The 14,336-nt window shown below is 45.0% G+C and overlaps 1 protein-coding gene across 1 annotated transcript; it reads left to right on the top strand.

Annotated features, from left to right (window-relative positions):
- Positions 1-2,130: 2,130 nt before the first annotated feature.
- On the top strand, positions 2,131-13,867 carry AHSA1 (activator of HSP90 ATPase activity 1). The gene is made up of 9 exons (XM_083737595.1): positions 2,131-2,344; positions 6,687-6,877; positions 7,121-7,203; positions 7,483-7,600; positions 10,170-10,258; positions 11,146-11,280; positions 11,815-11,916; positions 12,974-13,025; positions 13,441-13,867. Exons 1-9 carry the CDS (start codon positions 2,265-2,267, stop codon positions 13,611-13,613), a joined length of 1,023 nt encoding a protein of 340 aa, XP_083593721.1. The 5' UTR covers positions 2,131-2,264; the 3' UTR covers positions 13,614-13,867.
- The last annotated feature ends 469 nt before the right edge of the window (positions 13,868-14,336 follow it).

The raw sequence follows: 14,336 nt of genomic DNA, 5'->3' as shown, positions 1-14,336 counted from the left end.
ATTACCGTAAATTTCGCTCTATAACACGCAGATATCTTCTCCTAAAAAGTAAGGGGAAATGTCTGTGCGTGTTATTGAGCGAGCGCAGGGGCAAAAATCGGGCAAAAATCAGATCGGGCGGGCGGAGGGAAGGCGGAAGCTGCTGCTTTCCTGCATTCTGCCTCAGGGTCTTACTGCCCACCCGCTTCTGTTGCTGCGTTTGCTCAAACTCAACAAAGAGCAGGGAATCCCCTGCCCTCTTGGCAAGCAGAGGGTTAAGGAAAGGATCGAGTCCTTCTAATTCTTTCCTAGTCACACTGCGTGCAGGCTCCAGCCCACCACCTCCTCCTCTCCGTGCTCTAGGGACTCGCAGGCAGCCGAAAAACAGGTGGGAGAGAGAGAGAGGGCTGGCTGGGGGGGGGACTTTTGCCTTCCTTTCCTCCCCCCCACCCCGTTAAACTCCTCCCCTGCATTCTTAGCCAGCTGCTTCTCCGCACACCCCTCTTGTGCTTCTTGTCCCTTCTGTGTTTTTCCTTCCCTCCCCATTTAAAATGTGGTGACAAAGCACGGATCCACATGGATCCTCAGGATTTTTGCATTGGGTCACTCCAAATTCACCATCAGATCACATTACATGTCCATGGCTACAGTCTGTACCAAAAAAATCACGCACCCACTGTTGCCTGGGGCTGCAATGGTGCAAAAAGGTGGTTACAAAGCATGGATCCTCAGGATTTTTGCATTGGGTCACCCCAAATTCACCATCAGATCACATAGCATGTTCATGGCTACATCTTGCACCAAAAAAATCACGCACCCACTGTTGCCTAGGGTCACAGTGGTGCAAAAACGTGGTTACAAAGCACGGATCCTCAGGATTTTTGCATTGGACTACTCCAAACTCACTGTCAGATATTAAAAATCTTTATAAAATAGAGAATTAAATACATACAGAATGTTAAATTTTCAGTTTCGAAATATTAGTACTAGTTTAGTACTGTATTTCTATATTACTATAGTACTGTATTAGTTATTTTCAAATACTTAAATATTTTTAGGGTGTAAGACCCAATTAAAGCCCGTTATTTACATACAGTATTACAGTATTTACATACAGTATTAGGCATACTGTATTAACTTTATTAACTGTATTAAAGCATTAACTTTGAGATATTATTTTTATTTAATGAACCCTCAGCCTTATTCAAAGTAAGCTTAAATTAGCTATTTCACTTATTAATCAAAGTGCTATTACTGTGCGACAGCAATATTTTATGTTTTATTCTTTTAATGATAGTTTAGGATTTATTTAAATATCATTTCAGTCTTTTCAGAGCTATATATTCACTGCTCTGTAATAGTCTATAAGCATAATTGTTACTGTAAATTAAATTAGCTTTTTACGAAAATACCGCGCGTGTTTATGTTTTGTTTCTTTTTTCAAAGCCAAAAAGTGTTTCAGGCTTGTCGAGTTTCCCAGAGTGTGGAGTTATAGAGAGTCGAGTTTTCGGGGTTCTAATGTTGATCATATGACTCTAAAATACTTTTAAAAAACTTTAAAACTCACTAATTTTCATCTAAAATTTAGAAAACTTCCCGGGGCAGGACCCCGGTATGGGCCCCCCCAATATTTTTTATAAGTCACCGTCCCTGGTTGACAGCTATGCTTCCCAGCAGAGATTAGGAAATTCTAGACCCTCCCCAGCCCCAACCCGACGCTCACTTAGACGGCGTAGATGCGGCTTCAAGTCTTTAAACCCTCAATTCCCACGCGAAACGAGGCCTGAGTTGGAAAAGGCCTGTCGAGAGGCCGCTCCCTTTTGTTTCTGGTGGACACTCGGCCGCTGGCCAAATCACGGCTTCGCTTCAAATCCTGGATTTCCCACGGAGCTGTCACTTTTGCTCCAGGAGGAGGAGGAGGGCGGCGGCACCCAGAAGCGATGCAGGCAACATATAGACTCTGTATTCACGTCTATGCCCTCTGCCCCAATAACGTGCCTCCCGCTTCCCTCGGTGTTCATGTAAGTTTCTTCCCTTGCCCAGGCTGCGCGTGTCTGCGCTTATAGATCTCCCCCTCTATGGTACTGGGGGAGTAAGGAGCGGCAGCGGCGGCGGCGGGAGCAACGGAAGGAAGCTCTCCGGCGGCTGCCGGAAGCTGAGAGGCGGCGCGGCTGCCGGCGGCGCTTCTAGTAGCTTCCAGACGCGCGGCGAGAGAGCGAGGGCGACGGGCGCTCGCCAGCCAGCCGGGCAGAGGCAGAAGCGGCGAGTCCTTCAGCGAGGCGCTGATGGCCAAGTGGGGAGAGGGAGATCCGCGCTGGATTGTGGAGCAGCGCGCGGATGCCACCAACGTCAACAACTGGCACTGGTGAGCGAGGGGGGCAGGGAAGGCAGCGGGGGCTGGGGGGGCAGAGGAGAAGTGGCTCGTGTTTGTGGGGGGGATGCAGCTCTTCCCCTGAGGGCTTTGGGGCTTTGGGGGAATAAGGGCGGCCGTGCTGCCACCGCCACACCCACAGCCACCCACACCCCCGCGGTTGCGGGGACGCGTGTCTGCTTCTCTCTCCCTGTCTCTTGCCTCTGACCCCTTCGCACGAGATTCTCCACCGCTTATGCGTGTTCGCGCCGGAGTCACTTTCCTTCGGGTTCGGTGGACCTTACTCTCAAATAAGTGTGGTAAAAGATTACAAGCGCGGGGGGAGATAGAGAAACCTCCCTGGCCTGGTTTAACCTCCTTTTTTTAAAAAAATAACAGCTGGATCTGTAGAAGGGCAGCTATGATCGCTAGCTACTTCTTTCAGATCAAGCTGCGCTGAAGTGCATGGGAGCTAGGGGCTGGTTAAAACAAACAAAAACGTTGGCAGTCTTTTCTAGGGGCCAGGTGCAGCATCTGGCAAAGCCAGCGAGTGCCTGCTGAATAAAAGTTTGCAACAGGGAGGCAGCCCCTCCACCTGTATCATAATCTGGTGCTGCACAAGCACTCTCCAGAATAGGAAGCACCTTGTCAATTTTAATGGTGTGTTTGTGCTTACTGTGTTTCTGACATGCATAGCCATGCTTTTTGTTTAGCTACGTTGCTGTGTTTGATTGCTTTTCACACTGATTTGGTAGTTGTGGAGAAAGTGGGTAGACAGGAAGTGGTGGTATCTAGGGAAACTGTTCCAGGAGCATTTTGAAAATGGGGGAGGATTTCATTCATTGCTTCCTTAATGTGGAATTAATGATGACAAGATAGGAATCAGTCTTAATTTGAAAAACGGTGACGCAAGTTGTCTTAAGCAAACTAGCAATTCTGCCACATACAAATTAATGGATGATTTGACAACAATTTTAATATAAATGGAGCTTCAACACAGAAGCAGTATTCCTGAGTGCAGGACACTGATAGCAAAGAGGGTGGCTGTTGTATCACATCATGTATATAAGCTTTTCAGTAGTCACTATTGGAGACAGAGTGCTGGGGAAACCCAGCCGGATGGGCGGGGTAAAAAAAAAAAATAATAATAATAATAATAATATGAACTAGAATAATTTTTGTGTGCTGCTGTAAGAAAGTCATTTTTCTATTCCAATAGAAATGAACCAGAAAAACCTGGAGATGCAGGATGCCTTCTTATTGTCACTTGGTCATGTATATCTGCTATTATGTATAGTGTTCTATTTTTTGTTTCTTATTGAAAATGTTTTCATGCAATTGCCACCACACTTACTGACCTGGGCAAGGAGTGAACTATGCACAATATTTTCAAGCAGCTGCTGTGCACAGTGTGGCTTGTGTAAATATGGCATTTTGCCAGCAGTGCAAAGACCAAGTGCAAATGGCACTTTACACCTTGATTTATTATGGTATGGACTCTTGTGAACAGCAGCTTAGGGATGCTGGAGACCTCTGATGAAACCCAAGTCAAAGTTGCTAGTGTTTGCTTATTTGCCTCATGTCTGTAATGGATATCAATCTGGCAAATATGACCAGTGTTTGCTGTTGCTTTCCACCTGCAAATTGTATGTAATCAATTATGCCACCATCCCCCCACATTTGCATTGTGTTTCCTTTGCGTAGAAATGAATGGGGTGGGATAAAGTAACAACAGTGCAGTGATAATATGCAAGTTACATAATTTTACCACAGCGCACAATGAGACAAATAATGTAAGTTTTGGCAGAAGATGAACTGCAGCAGAATGGAGAAAATGCTGCATGCAATAAATACAGGGTGGAACAGAAAACGGTATCTTCTTCCATCCCTATTAGCAACCCACAGCTTTCAGGATTAGTATAAAGAAGTCCAGTCTTACCCTTTTACCCTACCAAGTCTATCCTGTTCCTGAGATTTTCAGTCCAATCAGTTTTGCTCCTTATTAAATCCAGGCTCTTCTGCATCTTTAGGCAACTAGAAACATGATCACCATGCTCTTAATTTGTGATGAGTGAGCAGCTGCTATTTTTTCAGCTGCAGGAGACTTTAAAGGAGGAAGGATAAATACTGTAGGTTCCCTGCTCTGGGAACTTGCCAGTTAAATTAAACCACAGGGGAGATATGCCCTGTCTCTTTGAGCATCATGGTTAATTCATATCCGAGGAAGGTGTGTGTACTTCTCTAGAACCATGGAGAGCTCTCCAGTTAGCAGCAGTTTCTTCTGTCCTCCTGCCCCAACCCTGGGGGGTGTGGAGCCAAAAAGAAAAAACAGTGACATAGGCAGTATGAAGTGAGCCAGCAGCTCATTCTGCAGTGGTGAGCAAGCTGTAGTTTCCAAGGGTATGTAATGCTAATGCAGCAGCACTCAAGCAGCTGTGAAGCATATAGCCATCTTCAACTTATGAAGCACTCTTTGTTTTTACATGCAGATTCTACAGAAACATTTTATCTAGATTGGTTTTCAAAGCAGAAGCCTGATGTATTGGAATTTAGTTATTGTATTTTAAGGAGCAGGAAAGGGGAAATCTGTTTGTATAATCTGTCTCTGTCATTTCACAAGTTACTTCTCTACTGGGTAGATTTAACAGCTATGATCTCAGCTGTTTGTGAGTTCACTCCGTCCATCCACCTAGTGGTTCAAGATAATCCTGTGGGTTGGCTAGAACTGTACATCCTGTTCTTTCATTGAAATATAGGAACCTGCTGGGAATGGACTACTCATTAAGTGTGTGTATGATGCCATTCTCATGTTGCCAGATTGTTTTACAAAAAAATATGATTTTTAAATGAAATAAAAAGGTAGGTTCCACAGCAGCAGACAGTCTGTGATTTGACCTTGGAATTGTATCTGCGTCTAACTAGATGCAGGCATGGCCAGACTTGGCCCTCCAGCCGTTTTGGAACTACAATTTGCATCATCCCTAGCTAACAGGACCAGTGGTCAGGGATGATGGGAATTGTAGTCCCCAAACAGCTGGAGAGCCAAGTTTGGCCACGCCTGAAATTTACTAGACAGTAGTGATATGCTTCAACAATATGCTTTGCTTGCACCAGAGCTAGGAAGTTAAGAGTTAAGAAGGAAGTTTTGGGGCTGTGTAAGCTCAACATGTGATGACTCTTGTATAACTCAAGCTTGAGCCATCCTATTGTATTAGAAGCATAGGACTGGATAACTAAGTTATACTTTGAAATTAGTGCACTTAGTTATTCATGCACATTAATTAAAGTGGCCTGGATTCAGCTAGCCCTGTGCACCAGCAGAGCTCTTGCTAGTGCAGTGAGGCCTTGCCCCCCCTGCACACACACCCAGTCCATTCTGGAGGGTCAGGAGAACCCCCAGAACAGTGCATGGGGGAAGGAGAGGGGGGATTGCTCTGTCTGGCAAGCAGGAATGCTTGCACTAATGAAACAACCAGAAGAGTGTGACGTCGAATTCCTCCCAATGGATCTAACTCTTACGTTGTCTAGCTGTTCCTGGTTCATAATCCTGCTGAAGTAAAGTAACAGATTCAGAAGGGGGCTGAGGAAATTGATCAGCCAAGGTTAAATAGGTGGCATGGGTTCTTAGTCATGGTTGGAGCCCTCCTTTGGAGCTCTATAGATGTATATTGGACATAATTGGTTAATTGATGAGTGGTGGGAATTAAGTAAAAAGGTTATTTTGTCCAAGCTATGCCCAACTGCCCTACACCTAACATCATATGACATCAGGTGTGGAGCAGGTAGAAACCTGGCTTAGCCAAAACGGAGTTTGTTAGCAACTGAAAAGCTCAGTGTGAAGTGCTTCAAATAGACAGCACTTCAGAAGCTCCTTTCAAAGCACTATATTGTGCAGTGCTTTGAAAGGGTTTTATCAAGCCTCAGCAATTGGTGGGTCATGAGAAGTGCTGTCTTGTGAAGTGATATGCAAAGACCCTTGCAAGCAGAAAAGGTAATCTGATGCCAGGTGATCGACAAGTTTGTGGTTCTGCCCACCTGTCAATCTTAGCCCACTAGAGGTGGGAAAGATAACAATCTGACCCACTGGCCAAATCCAGTTCACCACTGCTGGTGTAGAGGTATACAGAGTGGTTAGTCAAAACCCTTGGTTATCCTCTTCCATGTGTCATTAAAAGAAGTCAATTTTGGAAGTGTAACTTTTCAAGATGTATAGCCAAATACCATGTGTTTCCAGGGAATGGGACAAAGGGGGTGTATGCAATGCATTGAAAACTAACTTTGCAACACTGGAGCATTGAAAAGCACCAGCTGTTCATTACTGCCTTTTTACATTTTGAGAATTTTGTTCTTTTCTTAGGACTGAAAGAGATGCATCTAACTGGTCTTCAGAGAAACTGAAAAGTTTGCTTCTGGCTATTAGAGCAGAGAATGCAGAGGGAACTTGTGAAGTGACAGAAGTGAGTAAATTGGATGGAGAAGCCTCAATCAATAACCGCAAAGGAAAGCTGATTTTCTTCTATGAGTGGAATATCAAGCTGGCTTGGACAGGTGAGTTTTCCTGCTTTGTTTTTAGCTGCATAATGTGATCTTTCTGTAGAGTTCTGGAGGTTGAATTGTCAAAAAGCAGAATTTCTACAGTCTTTTCAAATAGTTAGGAAGCAGATAATAACCCCCTTCTCCAAGGGAAGAGAGAAAGGGAATTTAGAGAGTTTTCTAGAATGCCAGAATATGTCAGAAGTTCCTGTTAGAAAGCGAAATTGAGCAATTCATTCAGTATATTGCTTTTCATAGGCACTTCAAATACAGGAGTGAAGTATAAAGGATATGTGGAGATTCCCAATCTGTCGGATGAAAATGATGTTGATGAAATTGAGGTAAGAACACAGTTACAGATTATTTTCCTGATTTCTGCTTCGTTGAAGAGGGATCAGATATTCGAGTAGTCCCAAGTTTTATCTCTCTTCAGCTTTTTATTATTATTAAGCCCCATAAGTTCATATCTGATTTCTACCATTCAAATCTACAAACAGCTACTGTCTTTAAGTAAAAATAATTTCATGGATGCAGTACAGGGTGGAGGAGTATGTGCAGTGAAAAGAGATTTGTCCTATTGGAACTGTATGAATTCCCGCCCCGCCCCCTTTTCTTCTCAGATCAGCGTTAGTCTTGCCAAAGATGAGCCAGACACCAACCTGCTAGCTTTGATGAAGCATGAAGGTGTAAATCAGATCAGCAGTGCTTTGGAAACTTACATTAGCACTCTCAAAACAGGTACGTACAGAAGGGCAAAAGAAATAGTCGAGTCAGAGCTGTTCTTGTGGAGGACGAAGGAGTTTCGAAATCTGTTAGAAATAGTTTGCTTAGAATAAACTTGTCTATCTTTGTCATACATCTTAACCCCTCTTCACCTGTTCTCCCCTTGTCCTGCAATTAACCCTCATCTGAAGGGGATAGAGGGACTAAGTCTGGCCTTGTCCTCTCCTGCATCCCCGGCACCGTTTCCTTCCGCAGCACCCACCACTCCCCCTAACACCATGTTGGTGGCTGAATGTCTGCAGCAAGGAGCCTATTCTATTTGAGTAGGCTCCCTGCATGATTCACACCCTGATCTTTCAGGCTTTTTAATCTTGTGGAGAGCTTATTTGAGTAGAGCAGGCTCCCCACCGAAGACATGCAGCCCCCAACATGGTGAGGGTGGTGGGTGGGCTGCAGAAATGATGGCAGAAGCAGCCAGAGACCAATGGGCTGGTCTCCTCTTTCCTTGGCATGAGCGGTGGAGAGTGAGTGTGTAGGGCTTTAGTTACATATTGCCTGGATTACTGTAGCAAACCGTGTGGGGCTTCCTGTGAAGATTCTTTGGAAGCTTCAGCTAGTACAAAATGCCACTGCTAAAATTCTAACATGTAGCAGGTTTGGGGAGAATGTCAGTCCCATACTGTAGCAGCTACACTGGTTGTCAGGGTGTTTTTGAGTGCAGTTCAAAGTACAGTGGTGCCTCGCAAGACGAAATTAATTCGTTCCGCAAGTTTTTTCGTCTTGCGAGTTTTTCGTCTTGCGAAGCACGGTTTCCCATAGGAATGCATTGAAAATCAATTAATGCGTTCCTAGGGAGACCGCCTTCAGACTAGGTCCGGGGACAATCTGTCCCCGGACGTCTTCTGAAGGCTGGCGGGGGGAGAAGGACTTTTCTCCCCACCGCCAGCCTTCAGAACAGCCTTCTGAAGGCTGGCGGTGGGAAGAAAAGCCCTTCTCCCGCCACCAGCCTTCAGAAGAGTTCCTGCAGGGCTGCCTAGGCTGCGGATAGCAGCCTGCTGCCCGGTGCGAGGGACGCTCTGAAGCAGAGCGCCCCTCGTGCGGGGCAGACATCTGCAGCTTGGGGAGCCCTGCAGGACTTCCCCGCAGGGCTCTCCAAGCTGCGGATAGCAGCCTGCTGCCCCGCACGAGGGGCGCTCTTAAGCAGAGCACCCCTCGCGCGGGGCAGACATTCGCAGCTTGGGGAGCCCTGCAGGACTTCCCCCAGGGCTCTCCAAGCTGCAGATAGCAGCCTGCTGCCCCGCACGAGGGGCGCTCTTAAGCAGAGCACCCCTCACGCGGGGCAGACATTCGCAGCTTGGGGAGCCCTGCAGGACTTCCCCGCAGGGCTCTCCAAGCTGCGGATAGCAGCCTGCTGCCCCGCACGAGGGGCGCTCTTAAGCAGAGCACCCCTTGCGCGGGGCAGACATTCGCAGCTTGGGGAGCCCTTCAGGACTTCCCCGCAGGGCTCTCCAAGCTGCGGATAGCAGCCTGCTGCCCCGCACGAAGGGCGCTCTTAAGCAGAGCACCCCTCGTGCGGGGCAGACATTCGCAGCTTGGGGAGCCCTTCAGGACTTCCCCGCAGGGCTCTCCAAGCTGCGGATAGGGGCAGCAGGCTGCTATCCGCAATTTGGAGAGCCCTGCGGGGAACTCTTCTGAAGGTTGGCGGGGGAGAAGGGCTTTTCTTTCCACCGCCAGCCTTCAGAACAGCCTTCTGAATGTTGGCGGTGGGGAGGAAAACCTTCCTCCCACCGCAAGCCTTCAGGACAGGTCCGGGAACAGAGGAGAAGGCGGCGCTTCGCTTCCCCGCTGTCCCCGGAGATTTCCCTATGGGCTTTCGTCTTGCGAAGCAAGCCCATAGGGAAATTCGTCTTGCGAAGCCGCTAAAAAATCGGAAAACCCTTTCGTCTTGCGGGTTTTTCGTTTAGCGAGGCATTCGTCTTGCGGGGCACCACTGTACTGGTTATCACTAAATGGCTTAGGACCTCTGATACCTCAAGGACCTTCTCCATCCTCTGCTTGTCTACCAAAGTAAATCTGGTGAGGCAAGACACCACCGTTCAAGGATGTGAAGAATTACTGTTTTCCATCTCAGTGCTGATAGAAATTATTATGGATTATTTGTCTCAAGTAGCACCAAGGAAACTGTCACCACATCACAGTGGGGAAAAAAGCCTTGTGCATTATTGCATGCCTGCACTAGAGAACTTGGAGTCATGGTCTGAAAATTATATATACCTGCCCTGAGTTTACCAGTCGAACTTTAGGCTGCATGTCTCTAATATAGTATCATGTAATTATTGTTTGACCCTCTTTCTTGTTCTCAAAAGCATTTGTATAGCTTTCAGTGCATCCTCCTGGAGGTCTGAACTGAAAAGTTCCAGTGTTATAAATTTATCAAAGTGTGTGGTAGCTTTCTGATCCCATTTTCCGTGACATCCTGCCTTCCTTTAATGATGCTTTCTTACAGCTATGTTTGTTATGAAATGTGGTTTGTGTTTCTTTCTAGATGCTTTGCATGGAATAATGAGATTTTAATACCTTTCAGAGTTTACCCAAGGCATGATCTTACCCACAGTGAATGGTGAACAATCAGAGCTCCCACCTCAGCCTGTACGCAAAGCAGAGGAACGGAAGGTAAGAGCCCAAGATTCCAGGCGTATTTTATAGGGTAACATTTCCTTGCTCTGATGGAATGAAGAATAAGGCACAGGGCTACTTTACACTCCTAGTGGCAGCAGACTCTTAGTGGTGTGGCATATGAGGTAGCTCTGGGCATTAAGCAGTTTTGATAGGAATGTGAATATTCTGTGGCATACAATTGGACCAAAATGCTTGAGGGGAGCATGACAAAAACAGATTGCAGTATCTTGAAGATTGGGGACTACTGGAGTCCAGTGAGGAAGAAAAGTGGCTGCAGGTTGGTGCCTTGCTCTTGCAGCAGCTGCAGGGAATGAGCCATCTTATTAGCAGGATTAATTATTTTGCTCCAAATCTCCCCCCGCCCCTAGCAAAGTGAGGCAAGTGGCCTAGGGAGAGAGTATTTTCCTTAGTGGCACCCCATTTATGGAATGCTTTCCCAGCAGAGGCTTGCCTGGCATCTACGTTGTGGACCATTAGCTACCAGGTGAAGATATTTTTATTTTCCCATGTCTTTTAACTCACAGCTGGAGCGGGATTCAGCTACTAGCTTTGCTAGTGGGAGCCTGCCCAAGGATTTCTGCTAGTGCAGCAAGGCTTGAGGGTCTTGGGAGCGCCTTAGTGTTACACTGCATTCCTCAGTGCTGTTTACATGTATACAATCCCCCCCCCCCCCGCTTGCTTGCTTTTTATGCTGGTTTTATATTGATTGCATCTGGCTTTTAGGTTGTGCTTGTACTGATTTGTATTGCATATAGTTTCTATTGTTTTCACAATTTTTAGATTCTATTTTGAGTGCTGTTCTTTTTTTTAAAAAAGTTTGTAAATCAACTAACAGTTATCAGTTAATATATGTTTTTAGTTCTAACTTATTCTATTTTTAGACCACTGAACCAGTTGCTGGCAATGCACTTAAATCCAAATCGATAGGAGTCAAGATTCCTACTTGCAAGATAAACTTGAAGGACGTTTTCTTAACATCTCCAGATGAACTGTATAGAGTGTTTATTACACAAGAGGTAAGTTGCAGGTTTGTCTACAGGTCCTTTTCTGTCGAGAAGCCCTTGTACACTTCTTAGATTAGAATTGGTTATAAATATCTCTACTGGTTGTTTAGACTAACGTCCTCCCCCTGTTTCTCCTATTAGCTTGCACACAGAGGGTGTTGTGGTTGGTACTCTGCAGCAGAAGCGACCTCTAGGCCTCTAGAAAATACTTCAAGGATTATGGGTCACCTTGTTTCTTCTCAGTCTGGAAGGGTTATATGTTCTTTCAGCAGGAGACCTACTTCCAAAGAAGCTCCCACAGAGATGAGCATTTGCTTCTGCTTATTTGGAAATGAAGTGGCAGCCAAGAGGTGCTACTTTCATCCTTGAAAGTGCCCACGTCCCCAGTGGGAGATGGTACTGGAATCAGGACTCAGATTCCAGAGTGCTGGAATCAAGCATCTATTTCTGTTGTTTCAGTAGATTGGGTGGAAGTCATGGTCATTTTAATGCAATGGGTCACCTTGCTACTTGACTCACTGATCATATTTTTTTTTTTTTCTGCAGATGGTCCAGGCTTTTACTCACTCACCTGCCTTTTTGGAGGCTGACAAAGGAGGAAAATTCCAGCTGCTAGATGGCAGTGTCACTGGAGAGTTCACTGAACTAGTAAGTACTGTTGACAATACATTTTCTGTTGCTCAGTAGCTGGGACGTGCCTTCTTTTTAGCCCATGATCTGTTTCTTTTGTAATGCTCTGAACACTTATGTTGTGAACTGCCCTGTGATCTTTGGATGAAGGGTGTTGTACAGATAATAATAATAATAGTAATAATAATGCCTGTACTACCTCACCAAGTCTAAAATTGGATAGACTCTTTTGTGTTGCTGATGGTTTAGCTGGAAATACACATCTTTTTCAAAAAACAAATGGATAATATTGGCCGAGTTCAGACATAACAAACTCAGTTTGATTAGGCAGGCACAAGCATTGCACCTTTATGCTCCTTCCTCCTTCCCCTTTGCACTGTCAGAATGAAAATGATGCTTTCCTGGTTTAGATGTAACAGGTAATCGGTTTAAGAAATCCTGGAGGTTATTCACTACAGAGCAGGAGGGGAGGGGAAGAGACAGTGTACGCACAGCAACCTTCATCTAAACTATGGTTATTTCTGAACCACGTCTGGTTCAAAGAAATGCTATGAAGGCAAGCTTGGTGAACTGTAGCTAAACTTTGATCATGTTGATCTTAATAAATCTCTCTACAATAGGAGTTGGTATTTTGAGGAAAGGGCTGGTTTTGTGATGTTTTTATTGCTGTTGTTGGTTCTTAATGGATCTTTTAAACACTATTTTATTTATATTTCATTACATTTAAATGATTGTCTTTATTGTGTTTTTAGCTATTTCTGTTTTATCTGCATAAGCTGCCTTGAGTCCTGGACTGGGAAAGGAGGAAGAGGAATTAGACAGACAGACAGACAGATAGAACCTCCTTTCTTTGCCCAGTGCAGTACTGATAACAGTTGCTCTGTTGTGCTTGTTAATTATAGGAAAAAGAGATGTAGTTGCACATTACTCATTAAGCATTACATGTATTTAGACCCTGAGTTACTCTCAAATAATATTGACACCCCCCAGCTTTTTTCAGTATAATCTCTGTCACTCTCTTGTTATTCAAATGAAAATAAACCCGCTAGATAACTAGGCTTCCTTTCCTTTCCAGGTTCCTGAGAAGCAGATTGCAATGAAGTGGAGATTTAAAACATGGCCAGAGGGTAAGTTATTCTACTTCATATAACAAAGTAGAAAATTACATATGCTTCAGCTATACTCTGACTATGTTGTACTAGCAGTGGGTACCCATTATTAAATTGTAAGATGCTTGAAAGCACAAGCATTTCTCAGTTACTAGCCTTGGCCTTGGTTGTGCTATGTTTTTGCTTGGCTTGTACGGCAACTGGTGCATTGGCTGTACTTATTACTAGGAATCTGCCCTATCATACAGGATATGACATATTTAAAGGGTAGATTGGTTAAGAGTTGAGTGTTTCCCAGCTGTTGCGATCTTGGGAAGAAGAGCAGATTTCTTCTCTTAACCATATCAGGAAAGAAGCAGATAGTTTGTCTGGCTGTGTTTCTCCAGGTTGTGTCACACTGCTGAATGTTGGGGTTTTTCTTTGGCTCTTTTAGGACACTTTGCAACCATCACTTTGACGTTCATTGACAAAGCTGGTGAAACAGAAATCCGCCTGGAAGGAAGGGGCATCCCAGCCAACGAAGAAGAGAGAACAAGGGAGGGCTGGCAACGATACTATTTTGAGGGCATAAAACAGACGTTTGGTTATGGAGCCCGATTGTTTTAACACTGGCTACTGCGGAGAGTCTCTACCCAAAGATTCTGCCGTGTGAACTGATTTGCTTCTTGTCTGTCCCTTTCTTATCCTTTGTTTCACTGTTGTGATAAGCAGGATGGCCGGAAGGCCTTGAAGGCCACTGAGCAGCACAGATTCCAACTTGTCACTGCTCATGCATGTCTCCTGCTGCAGGGGATTCAAAAGGTGGATTCTCATAAATGTATATACACCCGTATTGCTAAATAAACATAACTTAAAGAAGACGTACTGGCTCTTATCTGAGTGGAGAGATAGGAGGGAAGATATTTCAGCTAAGTCATAATCTTACTTCTATAATAGAGAATAGAAGGCAAAAGACAGAGGCCTCGTATTCCAGCTTGCAGGTTTAGGACATCCCCCCCCCTTGCTTTCCAGAAATTACTTAGAAAAGTTTGCAACACATCTTGGGCTAATGACATATTTCCTGTTTTCTTCTGACCGGTGCTCAGCTGTATTATCTCTGTGGTGGCCTTTTATCTGTGAACAAGCATTAGTAGCAGAAATCTTTAATGCCCATCAAACTCAGAATCCTGGCTCTTCCCAAGTTATACCTTATTAAACCCCTTTTAAAAGGAAGCAGAATGAAAGCAATGAGAGTTGTGGGCAGCAGCATCTTAAGCATACACAAGCCACAGTTGTATATGACTTCAGCATTATATGCATGTATAGATGTTAATATATCTGTGGGTTTTT

Source organism: Podarcis gaigeae (assembly GCF_964106915.1).
Source record: "Podarcis gaigeae genome assembly, chromosome: 1".
NCBI classification, from domain to species: Eukaryota; Metazoa; Chordata; class Lepidosauria; order Squamata; family Lacertidae; genus Podarcis; species Podarcis gaigeae.
This window is presented reverse-complemented; position numbering and strand designations above follow the sequence as displayed.

Excerpts from the sequence above, each read along its gene's own strand:
- AHSA1 (XM_083737595.1), top strand. The coding sequence starts at position 2,265 with ATGGCCAAGTGGGGAGAGGGAGATCCGCGCTGGATTGTGGAGCAGCGC. Across the intron at positions 7,204-7,482 it reads ATGATGTTGATGAAATTGAG|ATCAGCGTTAGTCTTGCCAA; the intron begins GTAAGAACACAG and ends TTTTCTTCTCAG. Across the intron at positions 11,917-12,973 it reads CTGGAGAGTTCACTGAACTA|GTTCCTGAGAAGCAGATTGC; the intron begins GTAAGTACTGTT and ends TTTCCTTTCCAG.